The 25,906-nt window shown below is 46.4% G+C and overlaps 1 protein-coding gene across 4 annotated transcripts in view; it reads left to right on the top strand.

The window, feature by feature from the left end:
* Positions 1-25,906, top strand: part of LOC105702672 (carbonic anhydrase-related protein 10) — an 88,282-nt gene that overhangs the window by 33,519 nt on the left and 28,857 nt on the right. For all 4 annotated transcript variants that reach the window (XM_012430398.1, XM_012430397.1, XM_012430396.1 and 1 more), the window contains exons 2-3: positions 11,297-11,344; positions 22,401-22,537. In XM_012430398.1, the coding sequence (XP_012285821.1) occupies positions 11,297-11,344; positions 22,401-22,537 (185 nt within the window). The remainder of the gene's footprint in view (positions 1-11,296; positions 11,345-22,400; positions 22,538-25,906) is intronic.

The raw sequence follows: 25,906 nt of genomic DNA, 5'->3' as shown, positions 1-25,906 counted from the left end.
AAAAACTGTTAATTAATTATGTTATACATCCTTGTGCCGCTGAGATATTTAATTCGACAATTGTGAGGAGGGAGGGAAATGCAAAATCTGGCGCCGCTTCGTGTCGAGGGTTGCATGAGGCTATGTACACTCTCGGTATATAGGGTGGCGGAAGGTGCACGCCGGAAAGCGGCCGCGAAGTAGGGGCAAAGAAGCCACGGGAAAGAAAGGAAGTAAAGAACTTGAGGAAAAGTAATCCGGTCGGCGAGCTTTATAGTTTTGTTTATTTCCTCCCCACAATTACGTTGATGACGTCGGGGGTGGCGGCCGAGCGGGCCGGAAAAAATCCCCAGATCCCTAGCTTAAAATGTTTTCCTAGACTCCGGCGGGCGACGATAATGGCGCCGCGAGGAACAACCCGATTGGCTCGGCTTAATCCGCGAATCGGATTGCGTCTTCTCATTTCCTTTTCGATTTTCGCGAGCTCTTCCACTTTCCCTTCCCTTTGCCTCCGTGTATAAGTATATAAACGGTGTAGAGCTTCTTCTCTAAGGAAACAGGGAATTTAAATTATGCAATGGTTAAGTCTTTTCGATGGATTTAGGCGGTTATGTGGGAGAAATCTGTAGAGGGAAGCTTTATCTCCTTCCCGATCTTCCTAGGGTGTTTTGTTGGATTTATTCCCTCCCTAGGGATGTGTAAATATACCGGGTAAGGGCTTCATCGTTGGACGGGATCATTCGCACTTTCCTTCACCTTTTAAAAAGAGTAGAGGTGGAGCGAGTAACTCCTGCGGCCGCAGTAGTAGGCATCGATCGCTGGTCAGACATTTGCCTTGCTAACGATAGGTCAGGGTAAAAAGCGGTGAAATCGAGGAAACGGAAGAACTTGGAGGCGAACCTCGGAATGACAGACGATAGCCCCACCCGGAAGGAAAATATTTTCGGAAGTGTTCCCGAATCAGGGTTCCCGGTATAAGTAGGCAATCTGAATTGCTGATGGCTGACGTGACGTTTGCTCGTCAAGGAAAATTCGCCATAAAATCTTCAAACTCTTATAAGTGTCCATTTTCCATGTCCAAATGGTTAAATCCCACATTAACCCCTAAGAACCTGTAACCATTGGCATCGTTTCTGAAATGGCCGTGAAAATCTCCCCTTCGATCGTGTGAAAACACCGGAAGGGTCGACGCGTATGGGATGAGGTAATAATCATTTATCTTCCACTTGCCGTTTTTGGAAATGTGACATGGATAAAACGTCGTATTACGCCAGGATGAGAAGGAGGGAAAATGAATTCGAATAGGTGGTCCCAGCCGCAGTGGAATGTATCAACGAACGATCGGCCATCCCGCTCACGTATCGGGAATAAAATGTCGGAAGCCACCGTTCGCGGGGATCGATCATTGGTTAGCGACTTCACAAAGAGAAACGGGAGCGGAATTGAAAAAAAAAAGAGGGGGGGGGGGGTTGCGAAACCACCGAAGCGGTATATAAGACTTCGGGATTGGTCGGTCTTCGTAAACTACTCCCAGGAAAAGGATGGAGGTAACCAGAGATCGATCACCGTTCCGTAACTCGTCGAGGAGTAACACGTGTGGAATCCAAGGAAGAGGTTTCAACTTCTCCCTAGGTGTGTTTCGAACGATTTGAATTGCCTGAAGGGACCCCGGGAGAATAGTAATGCCTCACTTGCAGGAGAAACGCAACTCAGGAATAATCGGGGAGAAATGAACGAAGGAGTCCGACCAAAGCGTGTTTCCCTTCCCCTTTCGGAAAACGAATCGTGCCAATTTTCGAGACGATCGGAGTAGAAGAATAGAAAATGTTCTTTTCAACCCCGATTTGATTGGATGCAAAAATCAAGGAAGAATTTAAAAGGGCCCAGGAAAGCAGTTCGCGCAGTTCTTCGAGGAATTGGAAATCTAAAAACTTCATTGAAAACGAGGAAACAAGGAAAAGAAGAAAGCAAAAATTGGTCAACTCAAAGAAATATGCATCGCGACAAGCAAATCCTCTGATAAAATAGATCCCAAGAAATTCCAGATTGAGTAAAGGAATTTCGTTTAAATGAACGTCAATTCCTTTTTTCAAGAATAATAATTCATTCTTGGAATTATGTATAATTCGGGCGACAATGTATATATTTTTCTTAGTTAAATTATCTGTTTTCTCAGTGGATTGATCCGGAAATATATATGTCCGTTACCGAGATCGATTGGATTCGCAAAGAGCATCGGAGGAGTGTGAAATAAATATCTCGGAATTGCGGTGGGACTAGTCGACCTGCCTTTCCTGACGGTTGGAAAAGGGAGGGAAGAAATGCGGAATCGAAAAAGTAAAGTGAGCCTCCTAGATGAATCTGTCTGACTTGCAGGAGTGCAGGTCAACCGCGGGGCTTCAATTATCGAAATTCGGCATAATTACGGGCCAAAGAATATTAAAGGGGAATTCCAATCGTCTCTAAAGCTACAGGCACCCTCTTCTATCCCTGCCTCCATCTCGGAGAAGCCTTCAATGCATCTAATGGATTTCCAAAATGAATCCGTTCGCCATGGAGTAGTAGAGGCTGCTCGCTAGTAGTAGAGATCGATCGCAAGAAGAGACGCCCTATATACTGGGATGAAAAGGAAGTGCTGGGAGCATTGCTGGGCCGATTCGAGAAATGGAGTTATTTCAGCTCAGAGTCAAAATGGCGCGCACACGGTTGCATAGCTGATCGATCTTAGTTGCGCAAGGAGTTCTCGAATCGGAGCGTGTTACGTAAAGCAGGTTACTAAAAATCCCTGCCGAGCGAACCGAGGCATTCCATTCAGAAGGAGAAATATTTCTCTGCGAAAAGAGGCGTAAGGACCAATCCTGCACAGACGATCGTCAAATCGGCGGGTATAAATAATTATAATATAACATCTATCTTATTCAAGGTTTGTTAAAATTACCCAATAAACGAGTGGAACCAAATGTTTCTTTAAAATCGACTAATCAAGCGAATCGAGACTTTCCATTCGGAGGGAGAAATATTTCTCTGCGAAAAGAGGCGCAAGGACCAATCCTGCACAGACGGTCGTCCAATCGGCGGGTGTAAATAATTATAATATAAGACATATTTTATTCGAGGATTTTTAAAATTACCCAATAAACGAGAGATGCCAAATGCTTTTTTAAAATCGACGAATCGAATTATCATCGCGGTATTTTACCTGCTAATTTTAGAAACGTTTAATCCTTCAAACATATTGGAAAGAAATGTTACCCCTCTTCCGTCGATATATCTCCCCCTTCTGAGGATATTTCACGCAGGAGTTGAAACAGAGAACGGTTGCATAGCTGATCGATCTTCCCCGCGACTTCCGAGTCGAAGCAGGCGGCGCAACGCTAGGGACCAAAAAACCCTAGCAGGCGCACTAGGGCCACAGGAACCGTGAGGTGAGGAATTTTTTACTTCCCGGGGAGGGGTGCAGTCGACGGTGGAAGAAGTCGGGTCGAAGGGGAGTCGAAGGGGTTCGGAGGGGGTCGGGAATAGACGCGTACTTCTAAGTCGAGAAAGTCAAATAAGAGCTTCGAAGAAAACGAAAGAAGGAAGGGAGGGAGATGGAAGTCAGAAAAGGGGTGGGAGTGGGTGGGAGTGGGTGGTTGGTTCTATGCGGGCTGAATTGTAAACCGGCTGAACTTTCCGCCTTCTTTTCTGGTCGTTGGCCGAGTGAGGAAGACAGGGTGGACGGGAGAAGGTGAGAAGAGGCGGAAAGTGGGCGGAAAGTGGGCGGCGGGCGAACGGAGGGGGCAAGTTCGTTCCTTCTTTAAATTACATTTGGCCACTCGTTTGGCGACCCTCCACTCTCTTTCCCTCTGTCTTCTTCTCTCCCTTACCCTCTTCTCCATCGGCCCTCGCTCTCTTTCCGGTATCTCCGCTCTCTAACCCGCCCTTTCTTTCTCTTCGCCGTGGGGGTGGGGGAAGGGTGGATTCGCTTACTAGAAACGACGTCTTATCCATCTTTTCCCATTAATTCCGGGCGTTCTTCCCGCGGGAACTGGTGCCCGGCACTTCTGGCTTCTTGGATGAAACTTCCTCGAGTGATAGGGATCACTTGCGGGGGGTACTCGATATCCACTTCACGAAGGTATGTCGAAAATGTTTCCCGAACGAGTGACGTATTTTCCCGCGGCGTGGGTTTATAAGGATGGTAAATATGGCTGAAATTTGAAAATTTGATAATTTAGATCCCTGGAAGGTTCCGCCAAGTGGAGTCGCTTTTCTTAACTCCCTTTCGTTCCGGGATTCTCACGCGTTTCTTTTGAGGGAGATCCCGTTCCACTGGAAATAACTCATTCAGCGGAAAATCTGACAAGTGCTCGAAATGGAATTCACTTTGCGGGCGGGAGACTATCTGACGAAAGGATCTCCCGGGGGAGATCGGTTTTATTAATTCTACCTTCTCCTGGCGCGGTATTTATTTCCGCTGCGTGGCCAAATCGGCGGATTTCGGAAACGCACCCACCCGAAAATTAATCCCATGGAACCCTCGGATTCGTTACACAATGATTCCATCCCCGATCGATTCACGGCTTATCGCTTAACAATTCCGGCGTAAAGTAGTCCCGTTCAATTCCTGGATTACACTCTTTCGACGAGGATCCCGAGGGATTATTCACTACCGGTGGAAAAAGGGACCCAACTTTCCTCTGCATAAACATATTCTACGGCGATATTTTATTTATCAGCCAGAGCTCCTCTTTGGGAACATGAATGTCCAAGTAAAAAGCCACATATCGAACGAAGCGGAAAAGGATTTTAATTTCGACATTTCCTCTCAACTTTGATAAATATCACGTTTCTCTATATCGCCCGAAAGTGGCGGTTCCTTTATTTATTAAATCGTACATAGAGTATTTAGAAAATTCTACTTATAGAAAAATCTATTTTGAGGCAGGTTGAATTTTTATTATTTTTTTTTTCTTTTTGTTTACTTTTCTGGGTGGGAAATTCGAAATTTGGCCTGCAGACAAAAATTCATAGTCTGGCTCTGTTCCGTGCAATTTCGGGATTAAACCTTCACGGGGAAAATCCTGAGGGAATCGGGATAGGCGAGGGAAAAAAAGGGAGAGCATATTTCTTCGCTTATGTGTAGGGCATTGGTGCGCTAAATTGTTTAAAGATCGGGGAGATTTGAAGGTTAGAAAATTGTAGTTGTTGATCTAATTAAGTAATGTAATTTGTACGGTCGCTTTGGGTATGGCAAATGGAAATCCCGAAATAAGGCGGACTCATTTAATTTCCGGGCTATGCTTTCAGGGGTGAATCCCGTGGGATTCGTGACGTAAAGGGGAAGAAAAAGAGGTCAATACTTCTTTTATTTTCCGAAAGACATACCGCGGATAGAATTCTTTCACGGTATGAGAGGAAGTGGACGAATGTAGTTAATCGCGTTTTGCGATTCATGAAGTTACAACAAAATGCGGAATAATTGTTTCCTCGCAGTATTTCTATCTGCGAGACATGACAGAATCGGGCAAATTGTTTGCGATACTTGATCCATTATTCACCACGTGTTGTTATTTCGAAATTGTTGAATCGGACAGTATGTCCATGGACGGAGAAATAGTTCCATTGATGTGATAAAGGGTTCTAGAAAAAACACACGAAGCCTTGGGTAGTTCAACGAGCAATCCCCGATTCTAACTAAATCAGTGTCCGGCATTGTTGAAACAACAATTCCGGCATAACAGAGTCCACTTCAATTTCTGCATTACACTCTCCCAGAGGAATCCGACGGGATTCCACCAGAGGGAAAATAAAAGGCAGGAGGTAAATAAACAATCATAGGGAGTCTCGGACGGCGACAGTAAACACATAAAATGGCGTCCGAAGCAGACCGCTCGTAATGGCGGCGTCAATAATTTGGCAGGCCGTCATAATTCCGTTTACAAGGCAATGCGGAGCTCTTCGCATGACTTTTCATGAATGTTCAATTCCCTTTAAAGGAACTATACCGTTTTGACGGGGTTGCCACTGAGCATAGTGCCGGAAATCATTGTTAAAGTCGCGAGGTGGAGTGGCCGCTGCGGGAGAACTCCCTGCGGGAGGCTTTCACGGAAGCCGGGATAATACTCGGGGATACGGAATAGGGTTACATCGATTCGCGTAACAAGAGCAACAATTTTCAGGGGAAAAGGGTGAAACTAGGATCGAGTGAGAAGATTGCAGCCCTTTTCTCGCGTCCGCCTTCGCATTATTTTCTTGCTCCCCTTCCAGAATATGAAATGCCCGATGCCAGCCGGAGTCGGACCGACATGAGTCGATCTGTTTGTAGGGAGATTGTATCTGCAGACACAAGTCTGCCATGTTGGAATAATTCGCGCAATTTCCGGGCCTCGAGGAACATGCAATACCGAGCAGGAAAGCCTTTCCAGATCCTACTTTAGCCCTGAGGAAATGTTTACAACTACCGACTCTTCAATGAGACAAGAAATGAAGATTACGTGAATAAAAAGAGGAGAACAATTCCGCGCACTCGATCGGTGGCCGCGCTATCTAACTTGCCGATAAGGGCGACGTTTCAGGGAGCGATAAAGTGGGCATGAAATCCCGAAACGAGCCGCGAGGGGATGGAAAAAAGGAATCGAAGGGGGAAGGAATCCGCCTTTTGAAAATGAACAAAGTGCTCGAGGCTCGGATTTATCGTTATGGAGGGGTGTAAACAATTTCGCGAGGACCAATCCGCGGAGCCCTCGACAATGACGTCTGCTCGTTCGCCTGTAAAAGCTTCGTCTGCTCGACCGTGAGAAGAGCCTTTGTTCATCGGCGGAATCCCTTTTTCTTTCTTTAAGTACGTCGGCCTTAGCTCGAACTCTATAGATACGGCTCCGCCTGGGCGAACAGCTTTTTCTGCAAAGAGACGCGAGGAGAACTCTAAGGACGGAGAAGGAGGGGAAAAAGGAAAAAGAAAAGGAGCACTCAAACTCCTCTTTCAGGCTCCTCGAACTCGAAACCCAACCTGGCACTTGTAGATGTCGCCTCGTGACTATTACCTTGTGACTATTAACTATGGAGCTTGCCTCGTAGATCTAACTTATCGTCGAAATTACTTCATGTCACGTTCTGCAATCTACAAATTTTTAGCTATTCCTTTTTTTTAAATAAAATTCTTATTTTTAAGAGGGTTCAATATCGCAAATGAAATTTCAGGCTCCTCGAACTCGAAACCCAACCTGGCACTTGTAGATGTCGCCTCGTGACTATTACCTTGTTACTATTAACTATGGAGCTTGCCTCGTAGATCTAACTTATCGTCGAAAATACTTCAGGTCACGTTCTGTAATCTACAAATTTTTAGCTATTTCTTTTTTTAAAAATGAAATTCTTATTTTTAAGAGGGTTTAATATCGCAAATGACACGTATAAACGCGGCTCGGTTAATTTCTTTCTCCGGAGAGTCGGGCAATGCAGTTGCAAGCTTTCCGTCGTCGGTCGATGATCCGATAAACGACGAGGCGTTAAAGCGATCCCCATTTGGAGCGAAGCGATCCCCCGGCTACGGGCCAGTTGCAACTGTGCACTTGCGGACAGCTTAGTCCGGCGCGACACGGCGATGCTTTAAAGTGTCGAGAGATTCTAACAAGCTTAAGGGAGAAATGCGTCGTCCATTTTTCTCTCCCCGGGGCGCCATGTAAACGGGAAGTGGTATACAACTAGGAACTGGTTGAGCACTTGGTAGTCTAAAGAATTGTTCATTAAATTCCTCATTTAGATTCTCTATCGGGCATTTCCTGGTTAACATACGCCTCCTTTCACCTCTACTTATACCCTGAAAAAGAAAAAGTCCATTGAACCAAAGAAATACATTGGCAATTCTGAGAATAATTATTTGACTCGAGCAAGCTCAAATAGATAGTGACAATTCCGAAGAAACATCCAATTTATTCCAGTTTAGTAAAATAATTAACAGAATATCTCTCTGGTGTCGTTCAAAGAAATATTTCTTCAGCTCAATGACGTTTCTTTTTTTTCTCAGTTTTTCTCACTATTCTTCTCTGTGCCGGTGTTGAAACAATGGCGTATTTCATGGTGGGGAACATCTTATTTATTTCTTATCACATTTTCCTATGGTACGTTGAACGAAATGTCTACCACCGTTTTCTTTTTTCTTTTTTTCCTTTCATTTGATTCGATGTAATCATTTTTTTTTTACTCAATCTGACATTTCTTCGGATGTACTTGATTGCAGGATTTTCTTGTCGTAGTACATACTTCATTGAGTCAACCAACTTATTTTTTTTCCAGAGTATCAAGCGAAATTACCGATGATTTTCTTCGTTAAATTTCGTTTATTTGGGGGTTTGATCGTTCGATTATCGCTAGTTAAGTCTTTGAGTCCTAAGGGAAAGCTTTTGCAGCCTCGACTGCAGGTCCGCTGCAATCGCAGTTGCAGCAGCCCCCAGCTGGGCTGCGACTCGGCGACGCGTTAAAGTACCGCGAGAGTCTCTCCTAAGGCGAAGCTGCGTCGAGCCGACCGTCGACTTTGCCGTTGCAGCTGCAGCTGCAAGCCCAGAGATACGGATCCCTCGTTCCGCGATTCGCGGGCCGCCGCTTCGACTGTTTCCGCGCAACTACTTAATGCAAAGTAGTTCGCGAAAAACAGGTCAGCCATGGTGGATGTGTCACGGGGTGCACTTGGAACGCTGCACATGCAGGCCTTGCGCGCACTTCCGGTACGGTGGCTGCCACCGCGATCCCCGGAAGTTCTCGCCCCTTCCCGCACACCCCATGGCGCGACCCCCAAAAATCAAAAAATTTCGGAAAATTCCCACACACAGCGACTTCGATCCATTTTCAAACCCCCCCGAGAAAAGCGCTTTTCAATCCCGAACTAAATGAATATTGTACATATTGTTAATTAAAAATCGCAAATCCATAGAATTAATTGAAGTCGCGACGTAGGAGAAAGACGACGATGGATGTTAAATATATCGAAGTTCTGAATTTCGATATCACTCGTGGGATTAAAAGTTCCAGGAAGACCGCTGGATGGCTGAAATTGGAGTGTGGTTTTTTGGGAAAAAGTGTGAATTCTCCCGAGATGACTTTCTAATTACTTAGGGAATAATTAGATATATTCGATCAGGGCCGAACCGCGGATCAAAACGGGACGCGGGGTCGGTAGGGTTGCCTAGGGGAATTTTGGGTCTGGGCAAAGTTCGCCGATTTGATTTTTCAATTTTAAACTCCTGGGAACCCCGGACACACAATTGACTATGTAGGTCAGGTCGAAGCGAAGAGGCGCCAATAGGTCGCGGGGGTTGCTCGCGTGTCTGGGGGAACCAATGTCCCTAGGAATGGGACGCGCGAATCGCTCGGATTCTGAGGCGGCCTGCGGCTGGTAACTCGAATTCCTGGGAGACCAGTCGATCGATATATCGACGTATCGTGGATAGATCGATCGGAATCGTCGGATTGTCCGTGGGACGCATTCGGAACGTGCGTCGCGCCGACAAGAAGCACGCTGCCAATCGTCGTCATACTAAAAGTCCCTAGGACGGAAGTTCGACTGCGCTCGTCTTAAGCTGTTCGAAAATTTTCGGCATATACTTTCCAACTTCACACCCAATTGTGACATTAGAACTGTACTTCACCGTAGTACGAAAAAAAAAAGAAGAATGTATTTCAATTTTTACCTTGATTTGAATTTTTATTTCTTTTCATTTATTTTAAAATGTCGGGTTTTAGCGAATTCGAATGTATTATTCATGACGAATCATGTCTATCGCGATCTCGAGGAAACGAGGGAAACGCTTTCCTGGGGGAATTTTTTCCCTATCTTCTCATATTTTTTATTTTTCTTTTGAAATTCACGCCGTCTATCGCGACTTCGAATCCAACACTGTGTCAAGGGTCGCCGCCGACATGGGGCTATGGGGTGATACATAAATATGTATTTAGATGTTCCTGGCACCGGTCATTTTCGCAAAATGTACGTAAATTTATTCCGCAGCCGACCACCCCGCCGCCCCTCGCCCGGGAACTCACCCTCGTCGACGATTCGTTAAGAGGGCTGTTCTCGCCACCCCGGTACACATTCCCGACCCTTTTTCCCTAGTTCTAACCGATTGAATTCCCTAGGGAAAGACGATTACCGAATCCAGCTTAAAGGGGTTTCGGCTGTGCTTTCTGAAGGGCTAATCTCTCCGGGTGAGCTTTGATTGAAGAAGAAAAAGAAAAAATAATAAAGGAAGTGGAGAAAAAGAAAAATTACCGGGCTCTGAGTACTGCTTTTCAGTTTCCCCAGGGTAGGGAGAAAAAAGGTCTCGAGAACGTTAATCTCTCCAGGAAGAATTTCATTTCTCGGATACGCTCGCTTATCCGTCCAATTGTAAACGACTCCATTTCCTTGGAAAGTCCCGGAAAATTTTCTTAAACCCGGCTCGGCGGGGTTTTGGATGGGGATCAACGAACGAAGAGGTTCGTTTGGGTGCATTTCCCGAAAAACTGGCAATCTCTTGATGATTATATATTTTATTGTCTGCGGCATTTGGACCTTTTTTAAATATACGATTAGCCTCCTTGAGGGAAATTAAATGAAGCTGGAAAAATGTAGGGTTTGGGTGAAAAATTGTAAACGACTCCATTTCCTTGGAAAGTCCCGGAAAATTTTCTTAAACCCGGCTCGGCGGGGTTTTGGATGGGGATCAACGAATGGGTGCATTTCCCGAAAAACTGGCAATCTCTTGATGATTATATATTTTACTGTCTGCGGTATTTGGACCTTTTTTAAATATATGATTAGCCCCCTTGAGGGAAATTAAATGAAGCTGGAAAAATGTAGGGTTTGGGTGAAAAAGAGCGAGGTTGGCGTTTTAGTCGGGAAGAATTCGACTTTGAGCTCGGAGAGCAAGTTCGTTTTGATTTTCCGCGAAGGGGTTGTAAAAAGTAACCAGGGGTCGGACCGGAAGCAATTCCCAGGGCCGAGATTCCCGGTTAGGAATCAGGTGGTGTCCCGTTCCTTAAATTATGCATCTCGAGTAAATTATTAAGGGCCGTTCATTTGCCGGGCTCACTCGACGACCGCAACGTCGCCGCCTGGATTTATTCGTTCGCAAGCCGGCACTGTAGCTGCACTCGGGGTAGCTGCAGCTGCAGCTGCAGCCCCGAAGGTTTTTGCCATCGAAGCGACCCGCGAGACGCAACTGCGTACTTCCCCTTCCCACCAAGGAAGAAGTTAATAACTCAGCCGGAAAAGCGACGAGAAATGCGACACGTCCCCCCCCGCCCTCGAGAAATATCCACGTTTTTCGGAAAATTCATAATCCCGCTTTTTCTCTTGCAGAGTCCGAGGCCAGCTGGGAGGAATGGTGGACCTACGACGGAATCTCCGGTGAGCGATGAACCGTTCTTTCTTTCTTCTTTTCTTTCTTTTTTCTTCTTTTTCTTTAATCATAATTTCCACATAAGAGATGCACGTAACCTTCTCATTCGTCGACGCCGGAATAAGTATCGAGGTCGCCTTTTCCCCCGAATACCCTTAATCTAAAGTTACGAGGCCGCCTGGCTTAGATGAATTTCTTAATTTTACGTATCTCCGTAGTTTTCGCTAAACAAAGAAAAAAAAAATCCAAGCCCGAGCCCGAGTGGCTCCAGGTTTGAAGTTTAGTATAGTTATGCCGAGCCATGCGAAGCAGCTGACACCCTCGTGCTTAGTTCTCGGAGTTGCCTCACCGGCCCTCCAAATTTCCTTTAGGAGTTCCTCAATTCTTACTTTTGAGGGAGAGGCTCTCGGCATTTTCTCGATCGCTCATTCGTAGGGACAATAAATGCGGATAGTTCGGAACGGGCCTTGGGGCGAAAGGGGCGACGTGTACCGACTTTTCGCCGGGGATTGGGAGTCGCTGCTTATTACGAGGGAGGTTTCGCCAGGGTCGGATTTTTAGGGTTCGCTGGGTTTCATATCGCGGGCAGATGGCCCGATTCGTTTTACAACCAATAAGCGGCGAAACCGGGTCCTCGAGGATCGGGTCGCCGTATCGGGAACTGCCGCTCCGCCGGCCCTAGGGAATTTTCGGCGCCCCGGTCAGGTTGGCGCGCCTGTCAGCGGATATCGCCCCGGGAACCCGGGGAAAAAGGGAAGTTGTCGGCTGAGCGCGAGTCCGAGAGTTTGCCGTGTAACCCGGATTATAACCCGCCGACCCTGTTAGTTCATTGTCTAGGGACATATCCGGGAGGTGGCAGCACTGACGAGGGAGATAACGCCGTTTCGAGCGTCCCCCTTTAGCGTTAAAAGTCCCCCAGGAGGGCGGCGCAAACTTTTCCGCCGGAGAAACCTCCCCGACTTTTATTTCGTTGGCTCCACTGTTTGTCACTAGGAAAGTTACCGAACTCCAGGCGAATCACCGCTGAGGAATTCCGCGGGATTTCGAAGGAGCGTGACTCACGGCTCGGGATTAAAATGAAGATGGGCGCCGAAGGGACCGTATTAATTCAACTACGGGCTTCGGGAGCCGTCATTAAGAATATCTCGGCAATTGCGGAGGGTGGTAAAAATACAGGGAGGATATGGTTCCCCTGGTTTAGCGGTCTCGGGGGTTGGCAGCCCCGAAGGAACTAGGGTGAAGTGGGACGGCCGTAGTTAAACTCACCCGTCGGGAAGTCCGCGGAATTAAAGAAGCGGAATAAACATGCAAATGGCCGGGGTCACTTTCCATCTTTATCACTTCGCGCTGAATACAAGTGTGCCAACTTAAGGCGCCCAGCTGAAACGGTCCGACTGGATTTTTTAAGTCCCGCCACTCGGACCGCGGACGGAGGGGGGAGGGCAGGGTTGGAGGGGGGGCAATTTCGAATCCCGGCACTCCCGTCGCCATCTTGACCTAATTACCAAACTCACCGAGAGCCGCGCTCTCGAGATTCCGGGGAAAATGGCGCCCGACAAATTGCTGAACGAATAGACGCCGAGCAGCCATTTTATTCTAATTTGTCCGCCGCGACGGCTAATAAGGACGGAAGGAATATTGTCCCAGCGCTCGTCGCAAAAATGGACGCCGGAAAGTATCCAAAGAACTCTGACTATACGGGACATTGAATTCTAGAATTGCGTAAACAGTTAGAAAATGGCGGTCGAATTATTTTTTAGGCAGTTACTAAAATTAACCTCTTTAATTTACGTAGTCGTTGGGAAAAGCTACATTTTCGTAAATAGTTGAAATGAATCGAAACACGGCGATGCGCAGGATCCGCCATATTGGTTACTTGTTGAGCTCGCCTAGAACCATGTTGGTGTTATTCTAATTTGTCTGCCATGGCGGCTAATAACAACAGAAGGAATATTGTCCGCGGGTTCCCTGATAAAGCAGCGGCCGGGAGGCGTCCAATTATCTCGCTTTTATACAGGTGTTCATATCGGATATTAATAATGGAATTTGACGCCCGAAATGTGGGGGATGAAGATGGCCGATTAATTGGGCCGCAAAGAGGCAAAGGAAAGCCATTTTATTTCAATTTATTTGTCATAACGAATAATACCGACGGCAGCAATATTATCTTACCGGCGGTGGGGAAAATGGCGGGCAGCGAGAGTTCATCGCTCCAATTTTTTTTTTTTTTTTCCGTATGTACGGAATTAAATCCCAATCGTATCCGACAACCGATATAGCGGCTTATCAATTTTAAACGAACGTTGCAAGCACAATGCTCAACAGAGAACCGCTGAATTGATTTTGGACAGACGGTATTTCCTCAGTTAAACGTACAATTTGTTTCTATTTATACCTTCTCATTTCTTCTGTAAATGGAATTAAACGGGAACTGAAAAATTGCAATTTTCGAGGAGCGCCACTTCCGAGCATCGATTCGAATAAATCGATCGGTATTTCCATTACAACGCGTTCAGAGTTGAGGAAATAAAGACGTAAATGGTATGAGATATGATTTATTTGATAGTACAAGGCATATTACAAATATAGAACGTATATGCATATTAAGCAATCGGTGCCGTTCACTCCTTAATGTATTTGGCGCGAAACTCTGCCGAGTTTCTCGATATAAACCATACAAGAAAATACGATACCTCCGGGAGATCCACACTGCTGAACCGCTAGCGGGCAAATGAGCAACGCGACATTTGGCGCCTCCTTTTATACCTTTACCCCCACTCCCACCCCACCCGTTCCACTCCGAGTCAACCCCTTCTTTACCTGTCCATACGTAACTCATATATTTCCAAGTTTACCATTCTCTTTTTTCTCTCCTACATATATCCTGGGAGTAGTGAAACACTTTTCAACGTTAATTTACATCTTTTTCATGTTTAAAACGGGCTAAATAGTAAAGGAATGATATATTTCGATGTCAATGTTTATTTTATGTATTATGCTTGTTAACATAACGCGGTCTGGGTTATCTCGCGCGGAGATTAATCGGGCGTAAAATAACCTCATAACGCGCGTAGAAATAACGCAGGTTGGCTGCACCAGCGGAATGTACTTCGCCTTCGTTAGGGCATTAAAAATCCCCCTAGAAATTCCAAGTCTCGTGTTATTTCCCCTAGAATAACCGTACGGTCCGGTTAGCTAGTACAGGGCCGTAACAGAATTGGCGAACGGGCGCAGGAAGAGAGGCGAGTGTCGGTCGGGGCGCGGGGCGCGGAGATTAAATGAAATTATTTAAATGCTGTAATTTAACATCCTGCCTGCCGGTGGCCGGGCGACGGTCAGTGCTTTCCAGGTGTCGGACATGCATGTATGCATAGAATATGTTTCCGGAAAACCATCCTCCGCGGACTCGTGCAAACGCACCTACGGATGGCCGCGAGCAAACAAGCCGAATCCCGCTCAAACAACCAAATCTCCCTGTACACCCACTCCCGGAAATCAACATGGACATTTCTCCCGAATTCCAGCCAACCGTTGTGATTTAGCCCGTTCCAGGTCTTTGACTAATAAACGTAACGTTTGAAATCGTCCGAAATATTTTACGCCAAAGGGTAGACAAATGGATAGATAGAATAAAAAAAAAGAGATAACGTTGAATTTTTAAAATTTCTTCAATTTTACCCGATTAGTAGCTCTGGTTTGGATGAGTTGTAATCGCTTGCAAGCGGGGTTTTATTTGCGATAATTATGGATTTGTTCACGCTCGAGCGCGGTTAGTTTCCGTCGCTCCTAGAGAATCACGGCAATACGTGTTGTATTATTCGCTGCGATAAACGCATTTCCAACTGTGGAAACCTGCCACCTTCCACGGAGCAATTGGTGAAATTATTTAAACGTGCCGAAACATTTGTGTAATAACTTTTTAATAAACATTATTTATAATAACGATTCGTGAGTGGCGGCGAAAAGAAAGGTTCTTTAAAACCACCTGAAAAAGCCCCTCGGCCAGTACTTCAATATTCGTTGCCGCGTGATGAAAATTGAAAAAAAAAGGGATATAGATATATCAAATTTGATTTTGCTGAAAATGTCACTGGACATTTCGGAGTTTGTTCGCGTTCAGGCGCGATCCCATTTCATTCCGTAAAGTGTATTCGCTATTCGTCACGCTGGCCTACAAACCCATTATCTCGGCCAGATGCAATTTTTCAAATTAAACAATTTGATCGGGCGAGGGATATCGGGGGGGAAATTTCGAGATATTCGGCGCTGCATACTGATTCAAGGCTCGCTAACTTTTGTCACTAGTTTCAGGGTTGGCATGTTTATTTTCCGGGGTGGACGTCGCGACGGCACCGTCGAGATTTTACTCACATTTGGACGTGATTCGATTTCGTTGCTCGCGGTGCAACCGTATGATGTGCGTTGCGCTATTCGAGGTCGAGCGCATTACTGGACTACAGAAGCAATTACCTTAGTTAATTAACGAATTTACAACTGCGACATCCGGCCTGGTCGCGCGTAAATCTGAGGGCGGTTCCGGCGAATCCGCTCGGATTGCCCACGGTTGGCAACCTGGGACGAGGGCGTCGACAACGTCGTTATCGCAATCGATAACGGCGACGCCTTGCGGATTGCACCCGTAAATTTGTCGAGCGATCGGCTCGAAACGACGCGCGCCTCCTTGCGAAAACTTCTTCGCCGACCGGCGCCATTTTGCGACGTCAAATTCGAACTTTCGGTTGATTTCTACCCTCCTTGTCAATTGGCACCATTTTGCGATGATGGAATTTGACCTCCCGTTTGATTTTTTTTTTTCTTTCGACGACCGACGATACTTTGTGGGATTGTAATTTGAATTTTCATGTAATTCCTTCCTTGGCGACTGGCGCCATTTTGCGACGTCAAATTCGAACTTTCAGTTGATTTCTACCCTTCTTGTCAATTGGCACCATTTTGCGACGTCGAAATTTGAATTTCTGTTTGATTTTTCTTTTCCTTCGCTGGCTAGAGATACTTTGCGAAGCCGACGTTTAAACTTTCATTTGATTCCCCTTTGCGTTAAAAAATAATGACGATAAGGGTACAGGAGTAGGAAATATTGTCCCTTCGGAATAATTTAACCGATCTCGATATCTCATTAAAATCAGCTGTCTCCTTTTTTCAATACACTCTTTTTTCTATAATATCGCAAGTTTCGAAAGCGTCGTCGATTTTGCTAAGCTCACTTGGAACTATCGAAGTCCGATGGTCGGGAAAATGATTAAAGGGCTTTTTCGGAAACTCCTTCGTCAGGGCAGAAGAAAAACTGGCCCCTCGGCGCAGAATAATGGCCTAGGATCGAAATTGCTTCGTTAAGGGCGAGGGAAAATCGCCCTTTCATCCCCGGTTACCAAATTTCGAGGTTGGCCCAATTGGACGGCATCGAAAAAGTTCTAGAGTGGTCTAGGGGTTGGTGCCCTGTCGAAACAAATCAATCGATTGCAATAACCCCAGCCGATTCGAAGGGCTGAGGTGAGGGGGAGAAATTGGTGGTGTCGATTTATTGAACTCAAAAAGGTCGACCCGGTTAATCGATTGAACAATTATTGCAAACATATCACCTGGACAAAAAGGACATACAAGGAATCCCATTCCTGCCAGGCCACTCTTTCTCACCCCACGTTAATAAAATAATAACATAGAGGCATCATAAATAAAAATTAAAAACTGTGCAATCATTTAACGACAATCGGACTACAAAAATCGCCGTTTAATTACTGTTATTACCTTAGACATTGTCTGGAGACGTGTATTAAATATCCAAATGAAAGTCTAACCTTAAATTTTTAAGAAATTAAAAGTTATACCAATAGCCGGTCATCTCGTCTCGTCTCGACAGGCAAAATGTGTTACGTACGTTCAAAATGTACGTTTAGGATAATCAATCCAATACGAGCCAATACAATCAAAAGATACTCCACAGATATGGCAGAAATTGTTACCGACTAAAGTCGGAGCTCGTCCGCAAAAATCATCGTTTGTGTGCCGGTTATAGTCGGCAATCGTAATGAAAGGGTTAAGACCGAACGTTCCTTGTTACCTCATCGCATTGTAGTCCGTCATACGAAATCAAAGGCAATCTAAAAGATGGAGATCGTTTTCACTGATTTCTGAGTGAATGGCCCCTCGAGAAGATGGGATGAGGATACGTGAAAAAGTGGCTGGTTTTCGGATGACAAAACGGGAGGCGCGTCGAACAAAACCGGAAGACCGGAGAAGGCTCGGCGTAATGACGAGGCCGTTCTTCATTAGGGTGTATATTTTCGCGGGCGAAAATATCCGGGCGGAGCGACGGGGACAAAAGATTCCCTAGGAAACAGCGCGGCGACGCCGTGGGTTGATTGGAGAACAGAGAAATGTATTCATGTATGCATATGAATTCACCGGTAGGCCGGGGCGCAGCGCCACCTAGATACGGAGATGTCTGCGGGCTAAGCCCCGCCGTTGAAAAACATCTTAATTGGACTTCACACCCCCACGGGGGCCTCGGAGCAACTTCACTCGGGTTCCGCAGACGCCCCTACCTCCGATCCGGCTTTCGAGGTTAGGGGTCGTCGATAACCGCCGAGTAAAATGCATCCGGGGTGCAAAGACGCGGAAATCCACGGGCACGTGGTTGCGACTTGGCACCCCTCCGCTCTCTCTCTCCGTGTTTTTCTTATTTATTTCCATCTAACTAAAAGAAACGACCACCCCGATCGCGGCCACCCATTTCTCTCTTCCCTATTTCTTTCCATCTACTCTTCGGGAAACTGGAAGACGTTCCACGAAGGGCTTTTCTTGACGCCCGGTGAAGGGGGATAATTATGACTGAACGTAATTCGGTTTGATTTTAATTATTTGCTTCTTGCATCCAATGTCGAAATCTTGGCGGAACGACGAAACATTGGATGTGAAACTTCTAAGTCAAAGACAATGTATTATGTATTATTAATTATTCTCAATTATTCATTCGCGAAATGACAGCTCATCTGGTCGGGGTCGGTTGTTTTCGCCGTGACTATTTCGATATTTTTGTTTGTCGTACTGTTGTTATTTCACATTTAATATTAATTATTAACTGAGAGGACGGCGTATTGACGGTAACGAATGTAAATAGTAATTGCATATGATAAAGAAAGAAGCATTTCATTTTACAAATTGGACCTCCGTTGCAGCAGGCAAATTTATACGCATAATGAGGAGTTTCTTTAAAAAAATATGTGGAAGTCGGGGCGAAAGGTACAAAATTTGGAAGTCAGCCGAGATTACGTACAAAATGGAGAAATTCAGGAGAAAGCAAATGGAACGGGCATTCGACGAACGCGTTTGACCGAAGTAGTCATGGACGATGATCGTAGTTTAAGAAATAACGACGGGCTCGATGCTTCGCACGTCAGACATAATGGCGGCGCGTGAGGCGGAGGTTATGGCGCGAGTGGGCCGCCGAGGCTGTTGGCTTCTACACTTAATCACTTTTGCTAATTGCAGAATGATTGCTCCGCGCTTGAAGTTTCAATAATAGGGTTGTTACAGCCCCCGGCCGGCGCCTCCGGCCCTTGCAGGCTGCAGGAGGCGTCGAGGGGCAGGGAAGGGAAGGCGTGATGAATGCTATAACGGCTTTGCTGCCTCTCTAGGTTATAAGAAAGTAATCACTCCATCTGGCCACATTATTCCATTACCTATCTCACCTTCTACCGGCTGTTTTCCCGTTTCCCGCCGTCTCCTGCCCCCGGTACCCGCTAATTAAGCAATTATTCGCCAAACGGATAAATCTCGTCGCGGCATCGGACGAGGCGGGAAATTCAAAATGGCGGCGGCAAACAAAAGCGAAGATTAGAAATCTTTTGCGAGTTACGTTAAGTCTCGCCATTAGATGGATGCCGATTAAATTAGGGTAGATGTTCTGGGTTACGGGTTTAGTAATTGAAAATTTGGCCGGCGTTTTTATTACGACCTTTTGTAACGTCATCCTCGGAGGCCGTTCCTTCCCTCGCCTGGCGATATTAAGTTCTCGTGATTAATCATTTCGTTAGGATGAGATCTTTAGCCGTGATTATTCCGGCGGCGGGGTGTAACGTAAAATTAGCAATTTTTGCTGGAATCCTGCTAATTTGAAAGTTGTCCTTCCTGCAGAGATTCTGCAGGGATGTTAATTCTGACATCAAAGTAATTCCTAGATTAGTCGGGAACCTAATTAAAGATGGATCCCGATGTCGGGAAGCTTTGAGCGCCTTGAATCTGGAAATCGAGATGATTAAGTCTCTAACTGGGGAAATATTGGAATCTCCTGACTGTCTGGTGACAATCGGATGGATCGAGTCCTCGAGGGATTAAAAAAATCCCCTTAAAACTTCCTCTCCGTTTTCTCGGCACTAGTTACCCTAGAATGATTTCAAACACTTTGAACAACGGATTTGACATTAATTCACGGATGATCTTTAACCAGCGAAAAATGTCGCGACATTGATACAGGAATTCCCGGGGGTTGTGTTTATCACCGTGACTCTTCGGGACTGCGGGGGAAATAGATGGCGACCAAAGTTTCTTTCCCCCGATGGCAGACGTATAAAAAGATCCAGTCGTTTGAGCTCCCTGGCCGGGGAGGAAAATTGATGACGTCACTTCTCGCGCAACTATTTCCATCAGAATTCGAGTTAAAAAGTTGCTCGGAGGTGAATTAACGTATAATCGGTCAAAATTGAGAGCCGATTGGAAATTCTCAATTCGCTCGTAAAATATTCTACTTTGAACATTTTTGCAGAAATTATTAAATTAATAAATAATCTGGTCGTCTTCCCGTTGACTCAGTGGCAGAATTTTGCATTTTGAATTTGGACCCTGTTCCAAAAAAAGGAAGCATTTACATGGGCTGAAAGGGATCGAGTGATCAGGATGAGGGGCGGATTTAAGTTTCCGTTAAACATACAAAATGATAGTAAATATCTGGGTATGTCATATCTTTGATTCGGGTAGTCAAATTTGCCAGTTTTTTTCTTGTGCAGTTTTGCATTCTGAAGTTGGACCCTGGTCGAAAAAAAAGGAGGCATTTGCATGGGTCGGACGGGTTCGAGTCACCGAGACGTGGCGCGTCGACGTCGCGGGAATTCCCTAGGATTGGCAGTCGAGTAAAAAAGTCTCCCTCGTTAGAGTGACTCCCTAGGGAGAAAGATTGACGGCAAGTGAAATCGCGGAGGACGAGGGCGAAGCAATTAGTGTCCGTTTGCGAAGCGGCCATTTCGCGCCGGTCGTGCCGCTCTCGAGCCGTCCCATGAAAATGCTAATAGGACAAACCTAATTCCATTCGAATTGCGGTAATTAAGCGGCTGCCATATTGCGCCGCCATATTACGCCCGCCATTGACCGGCGTGCATGGCGGCTAGGTATACGTTTATCGCCTGGTAATTTTTAATTATGCTAGCGTGCCACTCGAGCGTTACTACGTCACGCTTCTGGCTGAAACGCGGAAGACACGCGTGAACCAATCATGCGCGTGCGTGCGCCTCCGCGTTGCGTGCCGACTCGGTCGAGATTGAGGTTAGGAGTCGCAACTGGTCATTTCACCACGTAGGATCACGGAACGTCGCGGAATGGCCCGAACGTGCGACTTAGCGGCAGAAATTGGAGGTTCCGTCCGATTTAAAATTGCCCCTGCCCTCGGGAACGGCGGAATGCGTTTTATTTTCCGCCATTATGGAAATACCGGCCGACTCCGTGCAATTTGACGGACTCGCAAAAGAAACTTCGTACCGAGTCCTTGAAAAGGATTTCCGCTTTGCCGCAGTAGGATGGATTTCGTGTCCATCGTGTCGGGGTAATTAAGCGACAACGACTGACCAGCTGATGCGGAGGTTACGTGCCCGTTTGTCGTCCGATAATTTTTAATTAGGCCTGCGTGCCACTCCAGCGTCCTCCGTCATGCTCGAGGCATAAATGGAGAAGACACGCGTAATATCACGCACGCGCGCAAGTCGAGGTTCTCGACATTGAAGATAGTTATCCCAAGTGGAGTCTTCGCGGCGCGGAAGGTGTCGGAAAAAAAAGAAAAGGTAAATTAACGACCGCGCGGCCGTCACTTCGTTAACGGCGCGACGCGTAGCGAACATTCCTTTCAAAAGCATCGAAAAACGTCGCTTTGACGACAATTTTCGAATCCCGGCGAAATGGGTTAATTAACGTTTGGCTCTAACCGTAATATCGCCGACGTGATTATTTAGAATAGGGTGAATTTCGGTCCACGAGGTCCTTTCCATTTTATACGCAATCGAACTAACGATAGAGACATCAAATGTTGTTATTTCACAATGAAAATAGAATTAAGATGAGTACCCCTGATGAATCGCATCGACGACCAATAGCGTCGCTCAGGGGGAGTGGCGCAGCCAATCAGCGTTCAGCTCTCTCCCCTCTCCTGGGATAAACCAATGGTGCTCAAAACATCGTTCTTTTTATTTCTTTAAACGGGATTTCCAAGATCTCCGTTTCTCCTAGCCTTCCCAACAATTCCTCCGCGACTCCTCGTCAGCTCTCGGAGGGAAAAATGGATATCCCGTGCGAGGACTCAGCCTCGTTAACCGGGCATTCTCGATATCGATTTCCGCTGACGTAGGAAAAGTTAAATTTCTCCAAGGAGTTGGGCACCCGAGATGTGAGGCGGGTCGAGGTAGTTCGGGGGTGGCGAACGTCCCTTGTGTCCGAAACGTGGAACGAGTTGAAAATTCTTTTCGCGAGTAAAACTTGTCGGGGATCAACGGAGCGGCGGCCCTGTGAGACGCGAAAAGTTGGAATTATACAAATTTTCAATTCGAAGAACAGAAAAGTCCGTAGTTTTCCCCCCCTCTCTCGTTGGGAAGGATGCTGACGATAATGCGGATTTCGCATCGATGCGGAAACCCTGCCGAATGTAACGTCGCATATATTACCTCCCTCCGGGTATTCGGATTAAATGCACGTCCACCGTGAAAGCGCTGGCGATGGAAATGTTTGACAAATTTTAATTGCCGCTGAGTCGCAGTTGTGAAAGAAAACATCATTTCTCTTTTGCAGGTCCATCGTTCTGGGGTCTCATAAACCCCGAGTGGTACCTCTGCAGCAAGGGTAGACGACAGAGTCCCATCAACGTCGAGCCTGACAAGTTGCTTTTCGACCCCCATTTGAGGCCGGTACACGTGGACAAGCACAAGGTAATTTATCAGCTGTTCTTTGACTAATTAATTTGACCATAGCGGCGTCCATCACAAGGGGGAGCATCGACCCTCGTTCAAAATCGAAATTCGAAAAGATTGATCGCCCTTTTCAAACGCACCCTACCGCGCCCCGAGGAGAGGACAAATTTGCCAGAACTTCGTTGCAGTTTAAAAAGCCATTATTCGCTTTACTGACCACGATTAAATTTAGAAAATCTCTTTCGCCAAGGAAAAAAAAGAATGGAAAAAGACAGAAGACTTCAGCGGGTGATTTTTCCCACATATCATACGTCACTCGTAGATACAAAAGTTTCGGGAAAATGGTTCATGGGCAGTTATTAATTATATCAGATCACGAACTCCGCGGGGGAGGGGATTCCGTTCCGGCAGTGGAATAATACCTGTCCAAAGTTTTGACAAATTGTTTCCTTTTTACATAGCTGTAAATGTAACCGGTCGTCCCGCGGTTTGGTTAGCCGGCGCCCCGCTCTCTGTTATTAATAACTTAATTATCGAATTAACAAACTCTGGGGTGAAAAATGGCCGACCTACCGTAAGGAAGTTAGAAATTCGTTAACGCGAGTGACAGCTCGGGGAGTTTCGTCCTTTGCGCCTCTCATCTAGTTTCACCCCTTTACGGGAATACCTCTTTGGGGTTGATTATTCAGTTTCCGAAGTCCCCTTTAGGTTACTCGCGAATGAATCGAATTTAAGAAGATCCGATATAAACTTTGACTCCCTGGTGCTCCTCGCGTTTCGAATAGTTCTTCGGTTAAGTACATAACAAGTTTTGTCAAAACGTGTAAAACAATTTATTTCAAAATTGTTTACATAAATACGTAGAAAGATAAAACTACTTCCAGTTAATCCAGGTCCGCCTTCTGTTCCGTCGCATCGAATAAGCAGGTTGTCCTGGAAAAAGATAGGACGTTAACTCACCTTTCTTCAAGCCCGGTCGATTGGGCTCTGTTAATCCGGCGCGCTGCGCTGGCTTTTATACCCAGCCGGTCACCCCCCACTCTCGATGCGCGACGGGTCACGTGACCACGTCCGAGACGTAACAAAGGAACCGCTTGGGCCATAGAATACTCAGATATACAGAGGTGAATAGTGGCATCGGTTTGCACATTACCGAGACAGTTGTAAAAGAGCCCGACATCCTGGAATATAAAAAGTCATCGAGGGGTGATGCCTAAAACGAATGCTTATGAAAAGAAGAAATGTGTTTTCCACGAAACTTAAAAACAGTGCTTTTCCGAAGGCCTTAAAGGTTATGGAGATTTTACCGTGAATGGGATCTACTTTTTTTTCTCGGCCGGAGCACGCTTCCTTCAGCCTCGCGAAATCGAGTTTTTCCGACGACCTCTTCTCGCTCGGAAGTTCCTCGGACTTTCGTTGAAAAGGTGTCATAAAATGGCAGCGAACCATGGGCCATAAGGGAGGATTGAAAGCTGATTCGAGGAGAGTCGGGGGCGTCAGTGAGGGAAGCGCCGCGGAGTAAGACGGTATGCAAGAGGAGCGGCGTGGAACCGGAGACGCGCGATACAAATTGCTGATCTCGAAACAAAAGTTCTAAAGTACGTCATTCACCGGGAATGCTCCCAGGAGAGGGCGGCCCGCTCGGAATCACAAAGAGAAAACTTCGCTCTCGTCGTTTTCGAGGTCACGCGTACCGGGGACGCCATTGAGAGGCTCTCTCGGCGGGAGTGGCGCCCCATCGCGGCCATACGCGTAAAGAAGAAAGTCCCTAGAAACAAGGAACGTGATGGCGACACCCTCTACTGCCGACATACCTAACCAAAAAAATCGAGGACGGAAAATCTTAATGAAAAGGAATTCACACATTACCTCTGCAGAGACTTCAAGGGGCGCAGGTTTCATGCAATTAACAAATCCGTGGGGGAAACGTATCGCTTATCGAGGGACAAGGAGCGCGGTTTCCGTGAAAACGCCTCTGCGGCATGAAAGGTGTCGTGGAATGAAAGGCATAGAAAGTCTTTCTTTCCTTCACGCTTTCCGTTGTCGGCCTCGCCCGGCATGAATGCCGTCGTATCCATTCCGCGGCACTTCCCGCTGCGGTGGCGCCACCTTCGCGGCCGCCATTGTTTAGCGGCGCGGGCCGCTTGAAAAAGTGTTCCGAAGCGCGCCGTCAGCCCGCGGAATTCCTCCGGCCGGGGCTGAAACCGCCTGCGGAAAGCTGACGTCGCGGGCTTAATCGCCGCGAATTTATACCCCGTTTAACCCGGTTAAAACTTCGGCACTTGAATTAAACAATAGAACGAGCGCCACCCTCGAACGTACGTCTCGGCTCGGCAGATTCCGCCCGTTTCCGTCCGTTTCCGACCGATGGTGGCGCGCTCTACCGCCGTACCTCCTAACCAATCTAGACGCACTTTTCCGCGACTGATTCTTGACACCCCTTGAGTTTTATAAAAATTGTCAACAAATCGATAGGAGAAAAAAAAATAATTAAAAATCAGGGCTATTGGCGGATAGACGACGCAAACGAAACAATGTATACCGGCATGCTTCGACGTTCGCGTTTGAAACTTGAACGTAAAACCGCAGTATAATTTTTGCTTTAATTAACGATCTCGCGGAAAAATAATCGATTGGTATCGGTTTTTGAGATCCAATGAAGCTGGTCCTGTATCGTTGTAGGAATAACGGTTTATTAGGGGCTGAAGAGGTGACCGGGTTGCGATTTCAATATCAATCGGCGGGCATTCATACGTCTACTTTTCATGCCCCGCTGCCGACATATGTTAACCTTCCGGTTTAAAGATGACACGTGCGTGACAATCGCGCGACACTTCCGGTTCGAATTCCATATTTCGGGGAACACCGCTGTTCTACGGTAAACTACTAGAGGGGCGCAAACATCGTACATTACTGCAGTCGTTAACCGGGGCTCTCCATTGTTCACGGGCAAAGCATGGAAGAGGGATTGAAAGCGTAATCAGTTTTCGTATACCGAAGTTAATCGTTAAACGAAATTATCTAAAGTCATCCTCTCCACGAGTTGGACACTTATCGCTGCGTAACAACATGTTAACTTTACGTGGTTGGCAAACATTTTCGTATAATTTGTGGTTGAGGTTAGGTTGAAAGAGACAACGTAGAGGGGGCGTATCATCTTTAGGGTTAAAAAATGTATAATAAAATTATATTTATCTTATTCCGGAATCTTTAATAAATACGTATTTAGGAAAGTCTCTAATTTCCGCGTAAACACGTTCATTTGATAATGCTGTCCGTCCTCGGCGCGTAATTCGGCCAATGTAACTGTCCCACGGTGCACAACCGTGGAGGGCATAAATATCGACCATTACTACAGTAGTTATCCAGCGCACCCTATTGTGCCCC

The sequence above is a fragment of the Orussus abietinus genome, unplaced genomic scaffold (assembly GCF_000612105.2).
Source record: "Orussus abietinus isolate OABI.00-Male unplaced genomic scaffold, Oabi_2.0 scaffold157, whole genome shotgun sequence".
NCBI classification, from domain to species: domain Eukaryota; kingdom Metazoa; phylum Arthropoda; class Insecta; order Hymenoptera; family Orussidae; genus Orussus; species Orussus abietinus.
This window is presented reverse-complemented; position numbering and strand designations above follow the sequence as displayed.